We start from the raw sequence: 13149 nt of genomic DNA on the forward strand, positions 1-13149 counted from the left end.
AGCGGTTGTTTCACTGGTTTCGACGGGGTGTGTTTTGGGGGGGTCTGTCCCCTATGGGGGGGGAACCCACGGGTGGGCGCTGGGACCCTGCGGCGCCCTCGGCCCGGAGAGGGCGTGGCTTTGGGCGTGACCGAGCGGGATGGGGGCGTGTTCAAGTACCAGGTGGGCGTGTCCAAGCGGGTGGGGGCGTGGCCAGTGGCGTTCGCGCCCCGCCGAAGCTTGTCCCGCGCCGGCCGCCGTCGCGGCCCGCCCGCCATATTGTGGCCGGCACAGGCGGAGCGGCGGCGGCGATGGGTGAGGGGGGACCGGGGAGGGGGCCCCGGGACCGGGCTGGGAGCGGGCGGGGGGAGCCCCGCCGGCAGCCGCGGGGACGGCCCGTGCGCCGGGCGGGGCGCGGCGCAGCCCCGCGGCTCGCCCCGCCCCGACCGCGCCGCGCTCAGGGGGGGCGCGGCCTCGCCCGGAGCCCCTCCAGAGCCCCGCAGCAGCCTCGGGGCGTGCTCATGGACCCCTCACCTCCCTCCGGAATCCTTAATGCAGGTCCTGTGTGCCCCAGTAGAGGCTGCAGGGCCACCCCCGGGCTCCCTGGAGGGTCCCGGTGCTGCCCCAGCCGGACCTCCCGGGCGCTCAGAGCTCCCATCACCCCCTGACTGCTCCTGTTGCTTCCCCAGAGCCCCCTTGGCCCCCTCAGCTCTTCTTTAGACCCCACTTGTACCCCCACATTTCCTTCTTACGCTCCCCCAGACCCCCTGTGTTGGCCACTGCTCTCTTGCAGTCCCCACGTGCACCCCCAGATTTCCCCCTGATAGCCCCTGTTGCCCCCCCAGAGCCCCCAGTGGCCCCCTCAGCTCTTCTACAACCCCCACTTGTGCCCCCACATTTCCTCTTCAGCCCCTATTGCTCCCCCATGCCCCCCTTGACCCCCACTGCTCTTCTTTAGCCCTCCTTGTGCCCCCACATTTTTCCCCTGGAGCCTCTGTGGCTCCTTCCTGCCCTCCTGCAGACCCCGAACCCCCCCTGTCTGTGCCCTCACAGTCTCCACTGCTCCCTCAGAGCTTCCAGGGAGCTCCCAGACCTCCTGCACCCCCCAAAACTGCATCCTGATGTTTCCCAGCTGTCCCACACTGTCCAACACTAGGATTCCTGAGCTCAGCTCCAGCTTTAAAACTTTTTTAAGAACAGTCTCTAAACCCTCAGCAAGTATTTTTTACTCCAAGTGGTGCAAACTGGAAATTATCCACCGCCAGGAAAAGGAATGTTCAGTAACTGGTGTGACCTGAGTTTCCTCACAGCTCAGATTTCACTTGTAAATGGGGGTTTTATCACCTTCTCCTTTCTCTGAAGTTGTGTAGGGTCTCCTGAGGTTTAAGCGGGATCCAGGGAAGGTTTAAAAACCTTGGGATTAGTGTTATGGTTTACACTGTGGCAAACATCCCTGGAAAAGCTAAATTTGGGCTGTTCCTCAGTGCCATGCAAACATAAAACAACAAATGCCCTAAAAATGGGTTCTTTTTCCCAGTTCTAAGGAGCCAAAAAGGAAAAAGCCAGTCTGTAATTCCTTGGGAAAAAAAAAAAGAAAAAGTTGTAATCTTCAATTTCAGCACAAAATTGGGCAAAGAGGACCCGGGTAATATCCTTAATCCCCAGGATCCTTTGGGGGAATTCTTGAGCATCTCTGGGTGCCTCTGATATCCCTAATTTCCTGGGTCCTTTGGGGGAATTCTTGAGCATCTCTAGGTGTCTTTTATATCCTTAATTCCCTGGATCCTTCAGGGGAATTCCTGAGCATCTCTGGGTGCCTCTGATATCCCTAATTTCCTGGGTCCTTTGGGGGAATTCTTGAGCATCTCTGGGTGTCTCTGATATCCCTAATTTCCTGGGTCCTTTGGGGGAATTCTTGAGGATCTCTGGGTGCCTCTGATATCCCTAATTTCCTGGGTCCTTTGGGGGAATTCTTGAGCATCTCTGGGTGTCTCTGATATCCCTAATTTCCTGGGTCCTTTGGGGGAATTCTTGAGCATCTCTGGGTGTCTCTGATATCCCTAACTCCCTGAATTCCTTTTGGGGGAATTCTTGAGTCTCTGCCCTGCCTGTGGCACAGGGATAACACCACAGGGATGCTGATCAAATTCCTTGTAAACTTGGGTTGGGAGGGAGGCAGGAAGAGCTCCGTGGAAGCCTCCCCACACGGACTCTCCATGAATTCCCAGCACCTCAACAAGCCCTCATCCACAGCCTGGGGAAATGCCGGAGGCAAGGAACAGGGTTGGGAACAGGGTTGGGAATCGGGTTATCCTGCCGTGGCGGTGACGGATGAGCCCGGAATGATCCACCATCCCTAATCAGTGCTCCATCTCTGCTTGCAGTGGTGGGGCCCGGAGCGATCCCGCAGTGAGCAGCTCCTGCAGTGAGGCTCGGGAATGGCCGGGGGCCGGCGGGGCCCCAACAGAACCTCCTACTGCCGGAACCCGCTGTGTGAGCCCGGAGCTGCCGGCGGCTCCGCGCACTCCTCGGGCTCCTCCGTCACCGGCGTGCGCTCCCGCACCAGGTACGGCCCCCCAGAGCCACGGCCAGCCAGGCTCTGCTCCCCTCTGCAGCCACCCTGCCGTGGGTTGCGCTGGGAGGGATCTTGGAGCTCGTCCCATTCCCACTCCCTGCCACGGCTTCTCTGGGTGGCCTGTGCTGGGGCCTCCCCACCCTCACAGGGGAGGAATTTCTTCCCAGTGTCCCACCCTGTTCTCCCTTCTTGCAGTTTGAAGCCGTTCATCCCTTGTCCTGTCGCCTGGGAGGGTGAGGTGGGATAACAGGAAAAAATTCCTCACAGGAAGGGTGGTCAGGCCTTGGAAGGGGCTGCCCAGGGAAGTGGGGGAGTCCCCATCCCTGGGGGTGTCCAGTCCATCCCTGGAGTGTCCAAACCATCCCTGGGAGTGTCCAAACCATCCCTGGAGTGTCCAAACCATCCCTGGGAGTGTCCAAACCATCTCTGGGGGTGTCCAAACCATCCCTGGGGGTGTCCAGTCCACCCCTGGAGCGTCCAAACCATCCCTGGGAGTGTCCAAACCATCCCTGTGGTGTTCAAATCATCCCTGGGAGTGTTAAAACGAGTGGATGTGGAGCTTTGTGAGAGGGTTTGATGGGCTTGGGGGCACAAGATTGGACTTAACCATCTCGGAGAGCTTTTCCAACCTTAAAGCCCATCCAGTCCCACCCCCTGCCATGGGCAGGGACACCTTCCCCTGTCCCAAGTTGCTCCAAGCTGGCCTTGGACACTCCCAGGGATGGGCCAGCCACAGTTTCTCTGGGAAATCCATTCCAGCCCCTCCCCACCCTCCCAGGGGGGAATTTCTCCCCACTGTCCCATCTAACCCTGCCCTCTGGCAGTGGGAAGCCATTCCTCCTTGCCCTGTCACTCCATACCCTCCTGAAAAGCCCAGATTCCTTGGGGATGAGCTGGGCTGTGGGTTTGTGCATTCCCCACCTGTGATAAGGAGCTGTGTGTGCTCTCCCAGCAAAGCTGGATTGCTCCACCTGTGGCCTTGCAATGACTTGCCTGGATAACTGTATCCCTGTGATTTTCCTGGCCCAGGGCCCTCAGCAGGGAGTGTGTTTAGACAGATTTAACATTTTCTTTGCAGGGTTCATAAGGCACCTCCTGCTTATGGAGCTGGGGCTTGGCTGCTCTAGTGGGAGGTGTCCCTTCCCAGGGCAGGGGGTGGGACTGGATGGGTTTTAAGGTCCTTTCCAACCCCGGCCATTCTGTGATTCCACAGTTTAATCAATCCTGAGGAGCTGAATCTCTTTCACCTTGGGAATCTGGTCATTTCAGAGAGACATCTCCTAAGATTTTCCCCCTCATTTTAGGCTGTCAGCCCTGCTGTTTTAAACCCTGGACTGATCCAGCTGCATCCCCCAGGATCAGCAGCCTTCCTGCAGCCACACCTGTGGTTTCATTTTGGGATTTTCGATGGGAGTTTGTGCTCTGCAGTTTCTTTGAAACCCACACCCAGATTCCTTCGCCTGTTGTTATTTAGAGACTGCAAATCAGGAGAGATATATCTGGTGTATCTTAATTCCCCTCGATTAAAGGATCTGTCTGGGATCCTGTACGTGCTCACACAGGAACACACACCTCTGGCTAAACTTGTTTTTCCTCCTCAGGTGAATAGAAGGTGAAGAATGAACAAGGGCTTGTGTGTAATTGCTCTGTCTTTCATGTTCAAGCACTCTTAGATATGTAAATAGCAACTTGAGGTCTGAAAGGTTCCAATTAATTAAGGGAGTCACTGGTTGTCCCTTGAGTAGCACAGCACAGCCCTGGGTTTGAACCTGGCTCAGCACAGGGGATTTAATATCAAGTGACCTGGTGCTGTAGGCTGGCCTGGTTCCAAGTTTTGCTTTCTCTGGGCAAATTCCTGCTCACATCTGCCTGCCAGAGTCATCCTGGACGTCTTTGGGGTGCTGACACTTCTGGTTTGTGGCAGCCACTGATGGTTAGCTTGGGTTTCTCAGTGTTAGACCTTGTACAGCCTGGGTGGGTGGGCAGGAGGACATTGCCCTCTTCATTCCTGACTCTTGGCTTCCCTTGGCAGGAGTGGCTCAGGTACAGGCCTTTCCAGCCCCCCTTTGGCAGCACAGACAGTGGTCCCCCTGAGGCACTGTAAGATCCCAGAGCTGCCTGTGGAGAGGAGTGTCCTGTTCGAGCTCCAGCTCTTCTTCTGTCACCTCGTCGCTCTCTTTGTCCACTACATCAACATCTACAAGACGGTGTGGTGGTACCCACCCTCCCACCCTCCCTCCCACACATCACTGGTAAGCACCAGAGGACAGATGATACTCCCAGGATGTCTCTGGGGTCGTTAAACATTACTTTTTATATATATTTATATTTAATGTAAACTACACGTGACTCTGCAACTCTTTACTTTGCCAAGTTTTGGGCGCTGGCTGCCTGCTTGTCATTCTCTCTCCAATCTTGGAAGAGAGTCCAAAGAGAAGAGGATAACTTGGGAGTTTCTCTGTTGAATGTGGGTTTCTGCTGCCTCATGGGAACGGGATCATTTTGGTTTTGTCTCCACAGAACTTTCACCTTATTGACTTCAACGTGCTGACGGTGACAACCATCGTCCTGGCCCGGCGGCTCATCAGTGCTATTGTGAAGGAGGTAAAGTCCCCAGGCAGATCTCAGAGCTGTTCTTTGGGGGGAATTTCAAGGCTGTGTGTCCCTTCTGCAGTTCCAAACTCCTCTGTCTTTTCCTAAAGAGCTTTGTGATATGCCCAAGTCAGAATCCCAGGCATGGTTTAGAGTGGGAAGAGCAGAGAACAGAACTGAGAGCCCCAAACCACCTCTCCCGACTCTGTCCTTCTGGGATTGTCTCTGAATTACTGTCTCAACTAGACTTGTAGTGATTCTGCTTCCCTCCTCCTATTTGGCTCTTTTCCTGTTCTCTCCATCACTCCACCTTTCCCCAAGGAAAGTCAGTGGGTGTCTGCTCACCGTGGAAATGTCCTGTGGTGAGCAGGGCCAGGAGGGTGGGCTGGTCACACTTTAACTGCCAGAGTTTAACAAGGAACTCAGAGCTCTCCTCCCTCCAGCCTGAGGAACGAGGCCCAGATTCCAGAGATTTTGGAGAGTGGAGATTCCACAGAAGGCCTCCCTGTCCTGGCATCACTCAGCCTTTCCCTGGTGCTTTACTTGATTCACAGATTGAGTCTGCTCCCTGCAGGAAGAGGGAATGAGCCTCCCCTGTGCCCAGCTCTCTCCTCTCTCCCACAGGCTTCCCAGAGTGGCAAAGTGTCCCTGCCCCGCTCCGTGTTCCTGGTGGTCACTCGGTTTGCCGTCCTCACCGGCACGGGCTGGAGCCTGTGCCGATCCATCATCCACCTCTTCAGAACCTACTCCTTCCTCAACCTCCTGTTCCTGTGCTACCCGTGAGTATCCCTGTGTCAGGGAGGGGGATCCCTCATGGGCACTGCAGGGGGTGTTGAGGTGAAACCTCAGGAAGTGCTCAGTTACCTGGTCACCTTTTCCCTTTTGCTGTGTCCCATTCCGTGCTGGCAGGGCAGGTCTTTGACATCTGTCTGTGTCTCAGCTTTATGTGAGCACCAATCCTTAGATTGCTTGTGTCCTCTGAGAAGGGAGTGTGTGCTTTTCCCATAGTGTTCAAAAAACTCGTGGCTTCAGTTTCCTTTGGCTCCAGGTGGAGGGAATCAAATGACTTCCCTGCTTCATGTTAACTGATAAAAGGGAGCTGGTTTTGCTTCCAGTCGTGTGTGGAAAATAGCTCCTTTCTCCCTGATAAATGGAGGAGGAAGCATCCATAAAGATCTGAGACTTGAGATCAGTGGTGAAGCTCTTTTCAGGAGTTTCTATGGGTATTAGAGGCCATTTAGAATCACAGAATGATGGAATGGTTTGGGTTGGAAGGGACATTAAAGATCATCCCGTTCCACCCCCTGCCACGGGCGGGGACACCTCCCAGTAGCCCAGGTTGCTCCAGCCTGGCCTTGGACACTTCCAGGCATGGGGCAACCACAGGGAACCTCCTCCTGGCTTTGGGAAGGGGCTGTGCTGCAGCAAACCCTCAGGACTAACAGCTCTTCCGCCCTGTGCTGCCCCAGGTTCGGGATGTACATTCCCTTCCTGCAGCTGAACTGTGACCTGCGCAAGGCGGGGCTGTTTGCCCAGGTGGCCAACATCGGCCCCAGGGACACGGGCGAGGTGGGGGCCCGGGGCAGGGACTACCTGACGGTGCTCAAGGAGACGTGGAAGCAGCACACGCGGCAGATGTACGGCATGGAGGCCATGCCCACCCACGCCTGCTGCCTCTCCCCGGACCTCATCCGCAACGAGGTGGAGTACCTCAAAATGGACTTCAACTGGCGCATGAAGGAGGTGCTGGTGAGCTCCATGCTCAGTGCCTACTACGTGGCCTTCGTGCCCGTCTGGTTTGTGAAGGTGAGAGAGGGCTGGGGCTGGCTGGGAGGTGGGCACTGGGCCGTGGTGGCAGCGTGGAGGGGGACATTGTTGAATCCCTAAGATGTGGTACTAATGTTATGTTCCTAATCTGTGAATGAGACAAATGTCTCCTCATAACTCATCCCCCAGGGAGGTCTGTCCCCTGGTGCTCCCACCCGCTGTCAGCTGAGCACGGGGAGCATCAGGAGCCATCCCCCTGTTTTTGGTGCTGGCACAGCAGTTCTGCATCAGCCATCCTATGTGGGTGCTGCTTTCCAAGCGGGATTAACAGCTGCATGCAGCTGCCTCCTTCTACCTGCCTGGGTGCTTTGTGTTCTGATGGCTCTGGCAGGTGGGGCTGTGCAGACACGTTGTCACACCAATGCCCAAACATGCCACACGTTCCTGTCCCCCCACAGAACACTCAGTACTACGACAAACGCTGGTCCTGTGAGCTCTTCCTGCTGGTTTCCATCAGCACCTCCGTGATCCTGATGCAGTACCTGCTCCCTGCCCGCTACTGTGACCTGCTCCACAAGGCTGCAGCACACCTGGGCTGCTGGCAGAAGGTGGATCCAGCCCTCTGCTCCAACGTGCTGCAGCATCAGTAAGGAATTCTCTCCTGGGGTTAGGGCTGGGTTTTCCCTGAGAGGGCTGGACGGGGAGCTCGGCCTTAAAATAAAAAACGAGGGAGAAAACTGAGAGCGGAGTTGTGGGCTGACACCTCCAATAACACAGACACTCTGTGCACTGCCCACTGCCAAGCTCAGCCAGCAGAGCTGATTTTTGGCAAGGTTCCTGCCGCTCCTGGCCGCGGGTACCTGCCAGTTGTCACCACCGTGGTGACACACCCGGACAGGCCAACCTGCCCGTGCTCCCCGTGGGCAGGGGGAAGGCAGCAGCCCCTGTTGCCACGTGCAGGCAGCACTGAGGGCTCCCTGTTCCCTGCAGGTGGACTGAGGAGTGCATGTGGCCGCAGGGGGTGTTGGTGAAGCACAGCAAGAACGTGTACAAGGCCGTGGGGCACTACAACGTGGCCGTGCCCTCCGACGTCTCGCACTTCAGGTTCCACGTAAGGTCACGTCTCCTTCCTGGGAAACAGAGGGGTAGCACCCGGGCAGGGCCATGGTCCTCGTGTCCTGGACACCTGGGGCTGCCAGAGGGTGGCTTTCCAAGTGCCCAGGGTGGGAAGTTACTTATCCCTGTGGATAATCCCAGAGGGATCCCACCCAAAACCCACCCCAGAGGTTCCGCCTCTCGCTCGGTTGCCTCACTGTGTTCTCCCACAGTTCTTTTTCAGCAAACCACTGAGGATCCTCAACATCCTGATCCTGCTGGAAGGGGCCGTCATCTTCTACCAGCTTTACTCGCTGATTTCTTCGGAGAAGTGGCACCAGACCATCTCCCTGGCTCTGATCCTCTTCAGCAATTACTACGCCTTCTTCAAGCTGCTGCGTGACCGTCTGGTGCTGGGCAAAGCCTACTCATATGCTGCCAGCAGGGACTCAGAGCAGAAGTTAAATTAAAACAATTGCACTGATGCTGAGCTTGTTACAGAACAAACAAAACAAGAAACCCTCAGAGCTTTGTATTTTTGTTACCACTGCTTTTTTTTTTTTTTTCTTTGATAACTGATGTAATTAAAAGGAAAAAAAAAAAACATATTTTTTTACTCCCAACAAGTTGTTTGTGCGTTTGTTGTTCGGTTCAATAATCCCTCCCACGCGGCACACGCCCCCCTCCGAGAAGGGCGCGGGGCGGGGTGGGACCCCCGGGCCGGGGGAGGAGGAGGAGGAGCGGGAGGACGAGGAGGGAGAGGGAGAGGAGGAAGGGGCGCAGCTCGTTCCCCGGGTGTGCCGGCCCTAGGGGGGGGTCCCGGGCTCCCTCCTGCCCGTGGGGGGGTCCCGAGGGGGTCCCGGGAGATCCCGGGGGGGGTCCCGGGTCCGGCCTTTGTTCCGGCGGGGCCCCGCCGCCGCCAGGGGGCGCCCGGAGCGCGCGCTCCCGATCCCGATCCCGATCCTGATCCCGATCCCGATCCTGATCCCGGTGCCGATCCCGATCCCGATCCCGATCCCGATCCTGATCCCGGTGCCGATCCCGATCCCGATCCCGATCCCGATCCTGATCCCGGTGCCGATCCTGATCCCGGTGCCGATCTCGGTCCCGATCCCGCTCCCAACCTCGGTCCCGGTCCCGCTTCCCATCCCGATATCTCTCCCGATCCCAATATCCTCCCCGATCCTGATCCCGGTCCCGCTGCCGATCCCTGTCCTGATCCCCGTCTCAATCCCGGTCCCGCTCCCAGTCCAACCCCGCCGCCCCGGGGGCGATTATTGGCGACTGAAAGCGGAGATGGAGCCCCGGAGCGGGTCGCGGGGAACCGGGAGCGGCATCGGGAGCAGGACAAGGGCCGGGAGCGGCGGCAGCATCGCCCGGGGCACCGGCGGGGCGGATTCGGTGCCCGGCAGAGCCCCGAGGGGCGGCGGGGACACGGAGGGGCAAAGGGCACCCTTTGTGAGCGCTGCCGTCAGCGGGCGAAGGGCGAGGAAGAGGAAGGAGCCGCGGGAATACCGAGGGCTGGGGGGGGGGGGGGGGAGCCGGATGCGACCGAGCCCCCCGGGACTGTGCCCTCCCTCCCTCCCAGCCCACACCGGGACCCGCACGGATCCGGGATCCCCCCACGCCAGCGGACACCGAGGGGCTTCGCTGCCTGGGGCGGCTGCAGGAGCCCCCCGACCCCCCCGGAAGGTCCCCTGGGGTCGGAGGGCACAGAGAGGCCCCCCCAGCCTGTCCCTGGCTCCCGTGTGACCCCACCAGGACCAAATCCAATCTCCGGACGGGGTTTCCATAGGGATGGGGTGGGGGGTGATGATGTCGGGGCGCCAAGGGCGGGTGTGCCGGTGCCCCGGCCCCCTCCCCAGCACGGCGGGAGGAAACGGCCGTGTCCAGCCTTTCCCGAGGATGAGGATTTCCTTCCTCCCATTGAGCAGGGACCCTGGGGTTAGCACGCAGCCGTGGGGCGCTCGGCCACAGGATGGGGGGGTTTGGCTGGGAATTGGGGGGCACAGACCCACCCCCCCGGCACACAGCCCTGGGAGCAGCTCCCTCAGGACCTCCTGTTCCTCCCCCTGCCCGGCCAGGACCCCAGGGATGAAGGAGATGGATTTGGGTGGGCACAGGATGGAGACGTGCAGCCATTTCCTTCTCCCCTTCCCTTTTTCCCAGCCTGAGTGCGCTGCAGATATTCTGGGGGCAAGAAGAAGCTGGACACAGAGATTACTGGCTTCCCAGAAATGCTCTTCCTGCAGCTGGGAAAGGCTGTCACTGGGAGCAGTGACACGTCTCATTTCCCTTGAACGGGGGCTTTCCCAGGGCCTCTGGAGGGGATGAGGCCCCAGGGGAGATCCCGGGTGGGAATTCCCCTGGGAGCAGCCAGGCTCTCCATGGACGTGGCTCCACTGGGGACCCAGCTGCCTTGGGGGTCCTGGACAACCCAAACAGTGTTGGCCCATGGGCTGCACCCCGGGGGTCCCGGCCTGGCTGGGCTCCATCTGCCACCCTCCCCACGCCCGCTAATCCCGGGATTAGCAGCCAGATGCCAGGCCAGGTTTGCTGCAGGTAACGAGGATCCCCCGGGAGGAGGTGATGGACATCAAAGTGCAGGCAATTATGGATAATCCCACCCGAGTGTCCCCCTGGCTGGGCGGGCATCGTGGTGTGGGCCCCGAGCCAGGAGGGACAGGGAGCCCCGTGTCTGCTGGGGACACGTCCCGGGGTGCCCCCAGGAGTGGGACCCCAGGACAACGGCTGTGCTGGAGCAAAAATCCGGGCAGAAATGCCCTCCGTGGGTTTGGCACTGCTGGGGATGTGGCTGAGCCCTCCCTATTCACACCCGAAATGGGGATAAGCTTCAGCCTCCTACAGCCCACCGGGAATCCCCTCACTGCTTCCCACTGCTTCCCAGCGGATGCAGCTGATGGGAAGTGGCTGTTTTCCCCGCAAAGCCCGTCCCAGCATTCCTGGGAGGCCACGTCTCCCACCCTATCCCTGTTCCTTGGACCTACAGTCAGTCAGCTCCTGGCTGCTCCCACCCCAGCTCTGCACAGATGGAGGACGGACACTGTCCATTGCTGGGTCCCGGATTTCTGGGTTATCCTGCAGCTCAACCCCCTCACTGGGGACCTGACAGACACTTCCCAGCATCTCCTCGTCCCCCCAGAAATCCCAGCCCGTCCCTGGCTGGTTCACAGCCAAATCCAGCATCCAGCAGCAGCTGAGGTGGGAATTGGGATGGGGGAGGGTGGGACAGGAGCACTCCACCAAGCCAAAGGTGATCCCACCTGGGCTGTACCATCCTATATCCAGAGACTGGTAGCTTTAATTCTTCCTTAATAAATATTTTTGACATTAACAAAGCCAAATCCCAAAAGTGGCTAATCAAGGATTTGTTTGCCCACCATCACCTCGCACCGTGGCAGGTTGTGAGATCAAGAGGGGAAGAACATCAGAGGGGTGGTGGGAGCTGCTTCCCTGTGCCCATCCCACCAGCATCCCTGCTCCTCCAGGGCTGGGAGCTGGGGACCCCCGAGCAGGACCCCAGACCCTGCTCTCCTCCAGACCCAGAGCTGTGGGGTCTCCATGGGGGCACCCAAACCCAGGAGATGCTGAGCTGAGCCCAGATGAGCTGAGCCAAGCTGAGCTGAGCCGGCCACCACTGCCTGACCTTGCCCCGGGGCTCACCTGGCCAAAACCGGGGCAGGACACAGCCCACGGGGCAGGACACAGCCCACGAGGCCCCGTCCTGCCATAATTGGGAGCCCTGATTAGCATATGCGCATCCTCATTAGCAATTACACACATGTCCTCATTTCCTCCTCCAAACAAGCCCACGATGGGGACCCGGGAGCTGGAGCAAACACGGGGTGGTGGGTCGGACCCTGAGCCAACCCCCCCACCCTCCGCCATCGCCTGAGACCACCGAACTCATCGCACTTGTGCCCGGGAGCAGAGGCACCACCCCCAGCATCCCGGGCCCCGCCGCGGCGCCGGGAGCGGCTCCCGCGGGGAGCAGATGGTGACTCCGAGTGCGGGGGCCAGATGGACCCTCCCGCCGTCCCCCCTCCGCTTCCGCTGCCATTTTACCCGGCAGCTCCGACCGCCGCTATAAATATTTAACAGCTCCATCCCCTGCTCGGCCGCCGAGCGAGGAGCAGCTCCCAGCGCTCCACCCCTGCACTGGGAGACACTGGGATGAGACCCCCGGCACGGTGGGCACAGCGGGGGCGCGGCCCCTCCAGCGGCATCGCTCCGGGCCTGAGCTAAATATTCCCAGTGATCTGGGCTGGGGATGCTCGAGGACTCGGAGGTGCTGAATGGAGACCTTGGGGAGTGTTGGGACGTTTCCCAAGAGCTGGGACGAGGGGAGAGCTCGGGAAGGTCGCCCACCTCCCAGGTGGGTGTCAGGCTGGGTGTTGTGTAGGCTGAGCTCCCCAAACCCTCACGGAGCTCCAAAGGAACGTAAGTCCCCCTCCAAACCCACCCCTACGCCCCTGGGGGTCCTGGATCCTTGGTCAGACCCCAGCCAGGAGCTCTGTGAGTGGCAGCACCGCCTCTGCCACCACCGGAAGGGGGTCCTGCACCCCGGGTTTGGGATCTCCCACCCTGCAGCACGAGGCTGCGAGTCCCAACGTGTGGTTGCTGCAGGACAGGCCGGGACCTGCAGCCCCTGGAGCGTCGAGAGGCGTTTGCAGCCCGCGGCTCTCCCGGGAACCGCCGAGTTTCGGTCCCACCGCGGGCACGGCCGGGCCCCGTTTCACTGCCCCCACACATGCACCGGGGCAGCCCCTGGCCGGGGCCAGGCTTCCTCCCTCGAGCCTTCCCGCCGCTCTTCCGCCGGCCCCGGGGCCGGGGCTGCCTTCCTGCCCCGCTGCCGTCCCGCTTCCTGCCCCGCGGCGCTGCCTCCTCCGCACGGAGCGTTCCCGGCCGTGCCAGCACCGTCCATCCGCTTTCCTGAGCCTCGGACGGGGTGACCTGGCCTTGTGACCAAGCCCCTGTGCCTTCCTCGTGGCTCCGATGCCCAGGATCCATGAGGGACCCGGTCCTGGCGCTGCCGTCGGGGAATTCCGGGGGGTCCCTGTTCCACCAGCCCTTCCCTTCCAGCCCAGCGATAACGGCGTCGAGCGGAGCGAACCTCCCGC

At 59.7% G+C, this 13149-nt stretch overlaps 1 protein-coding gene across 1 annotated transcript; it reads left to right on the top strand.

Moving 5' to 3' along the window:
- The first annotated feature begins 212 nt into the window (after positions 1-212).
- Positions 213-8634, top strand: TMEM39B (transmembrane protein 39B). Its single transcript, XM_051807407.1, has 9 exons — positions 213-294; positions 2364-2545; positions 4587-4806; positions 5075-5158; positions 5771-5925; positions 6616-6952; positions 7372-7559; positions 7904-8024; positions 8242-8634. Exons 2-9 carry the CDS (start codon positions 2418-2420, stop codon positions 8476-8478), a joined length of 1470 nt encoding a protein of 489 aa, XP_051663367.1. The 5' UTR covers positions 213-294; positions 2364-2417; the 3' UTR covers positions 8479-8634.
- The last annotated feature ends 4515 nt before the right edge of the window (positions 8635-13149 follow it).

The sequence above is a fragment of the Manacus candei genome, unplaced genomic scaffold (assembly GCF_025592945.1).
Source record: "Manacus candei isolate 608988 ecotype Guabito, Panama unplaced genomic scaffold, ASM2559294v1 h1tg000070l, whole genome shotgun sequence".
NCBI classification, from domain to species: Eukaryota; Metazoa; Chordata; class Aves; order Passeriformes; family Pipridae; genus Manacus; species Manacus candei.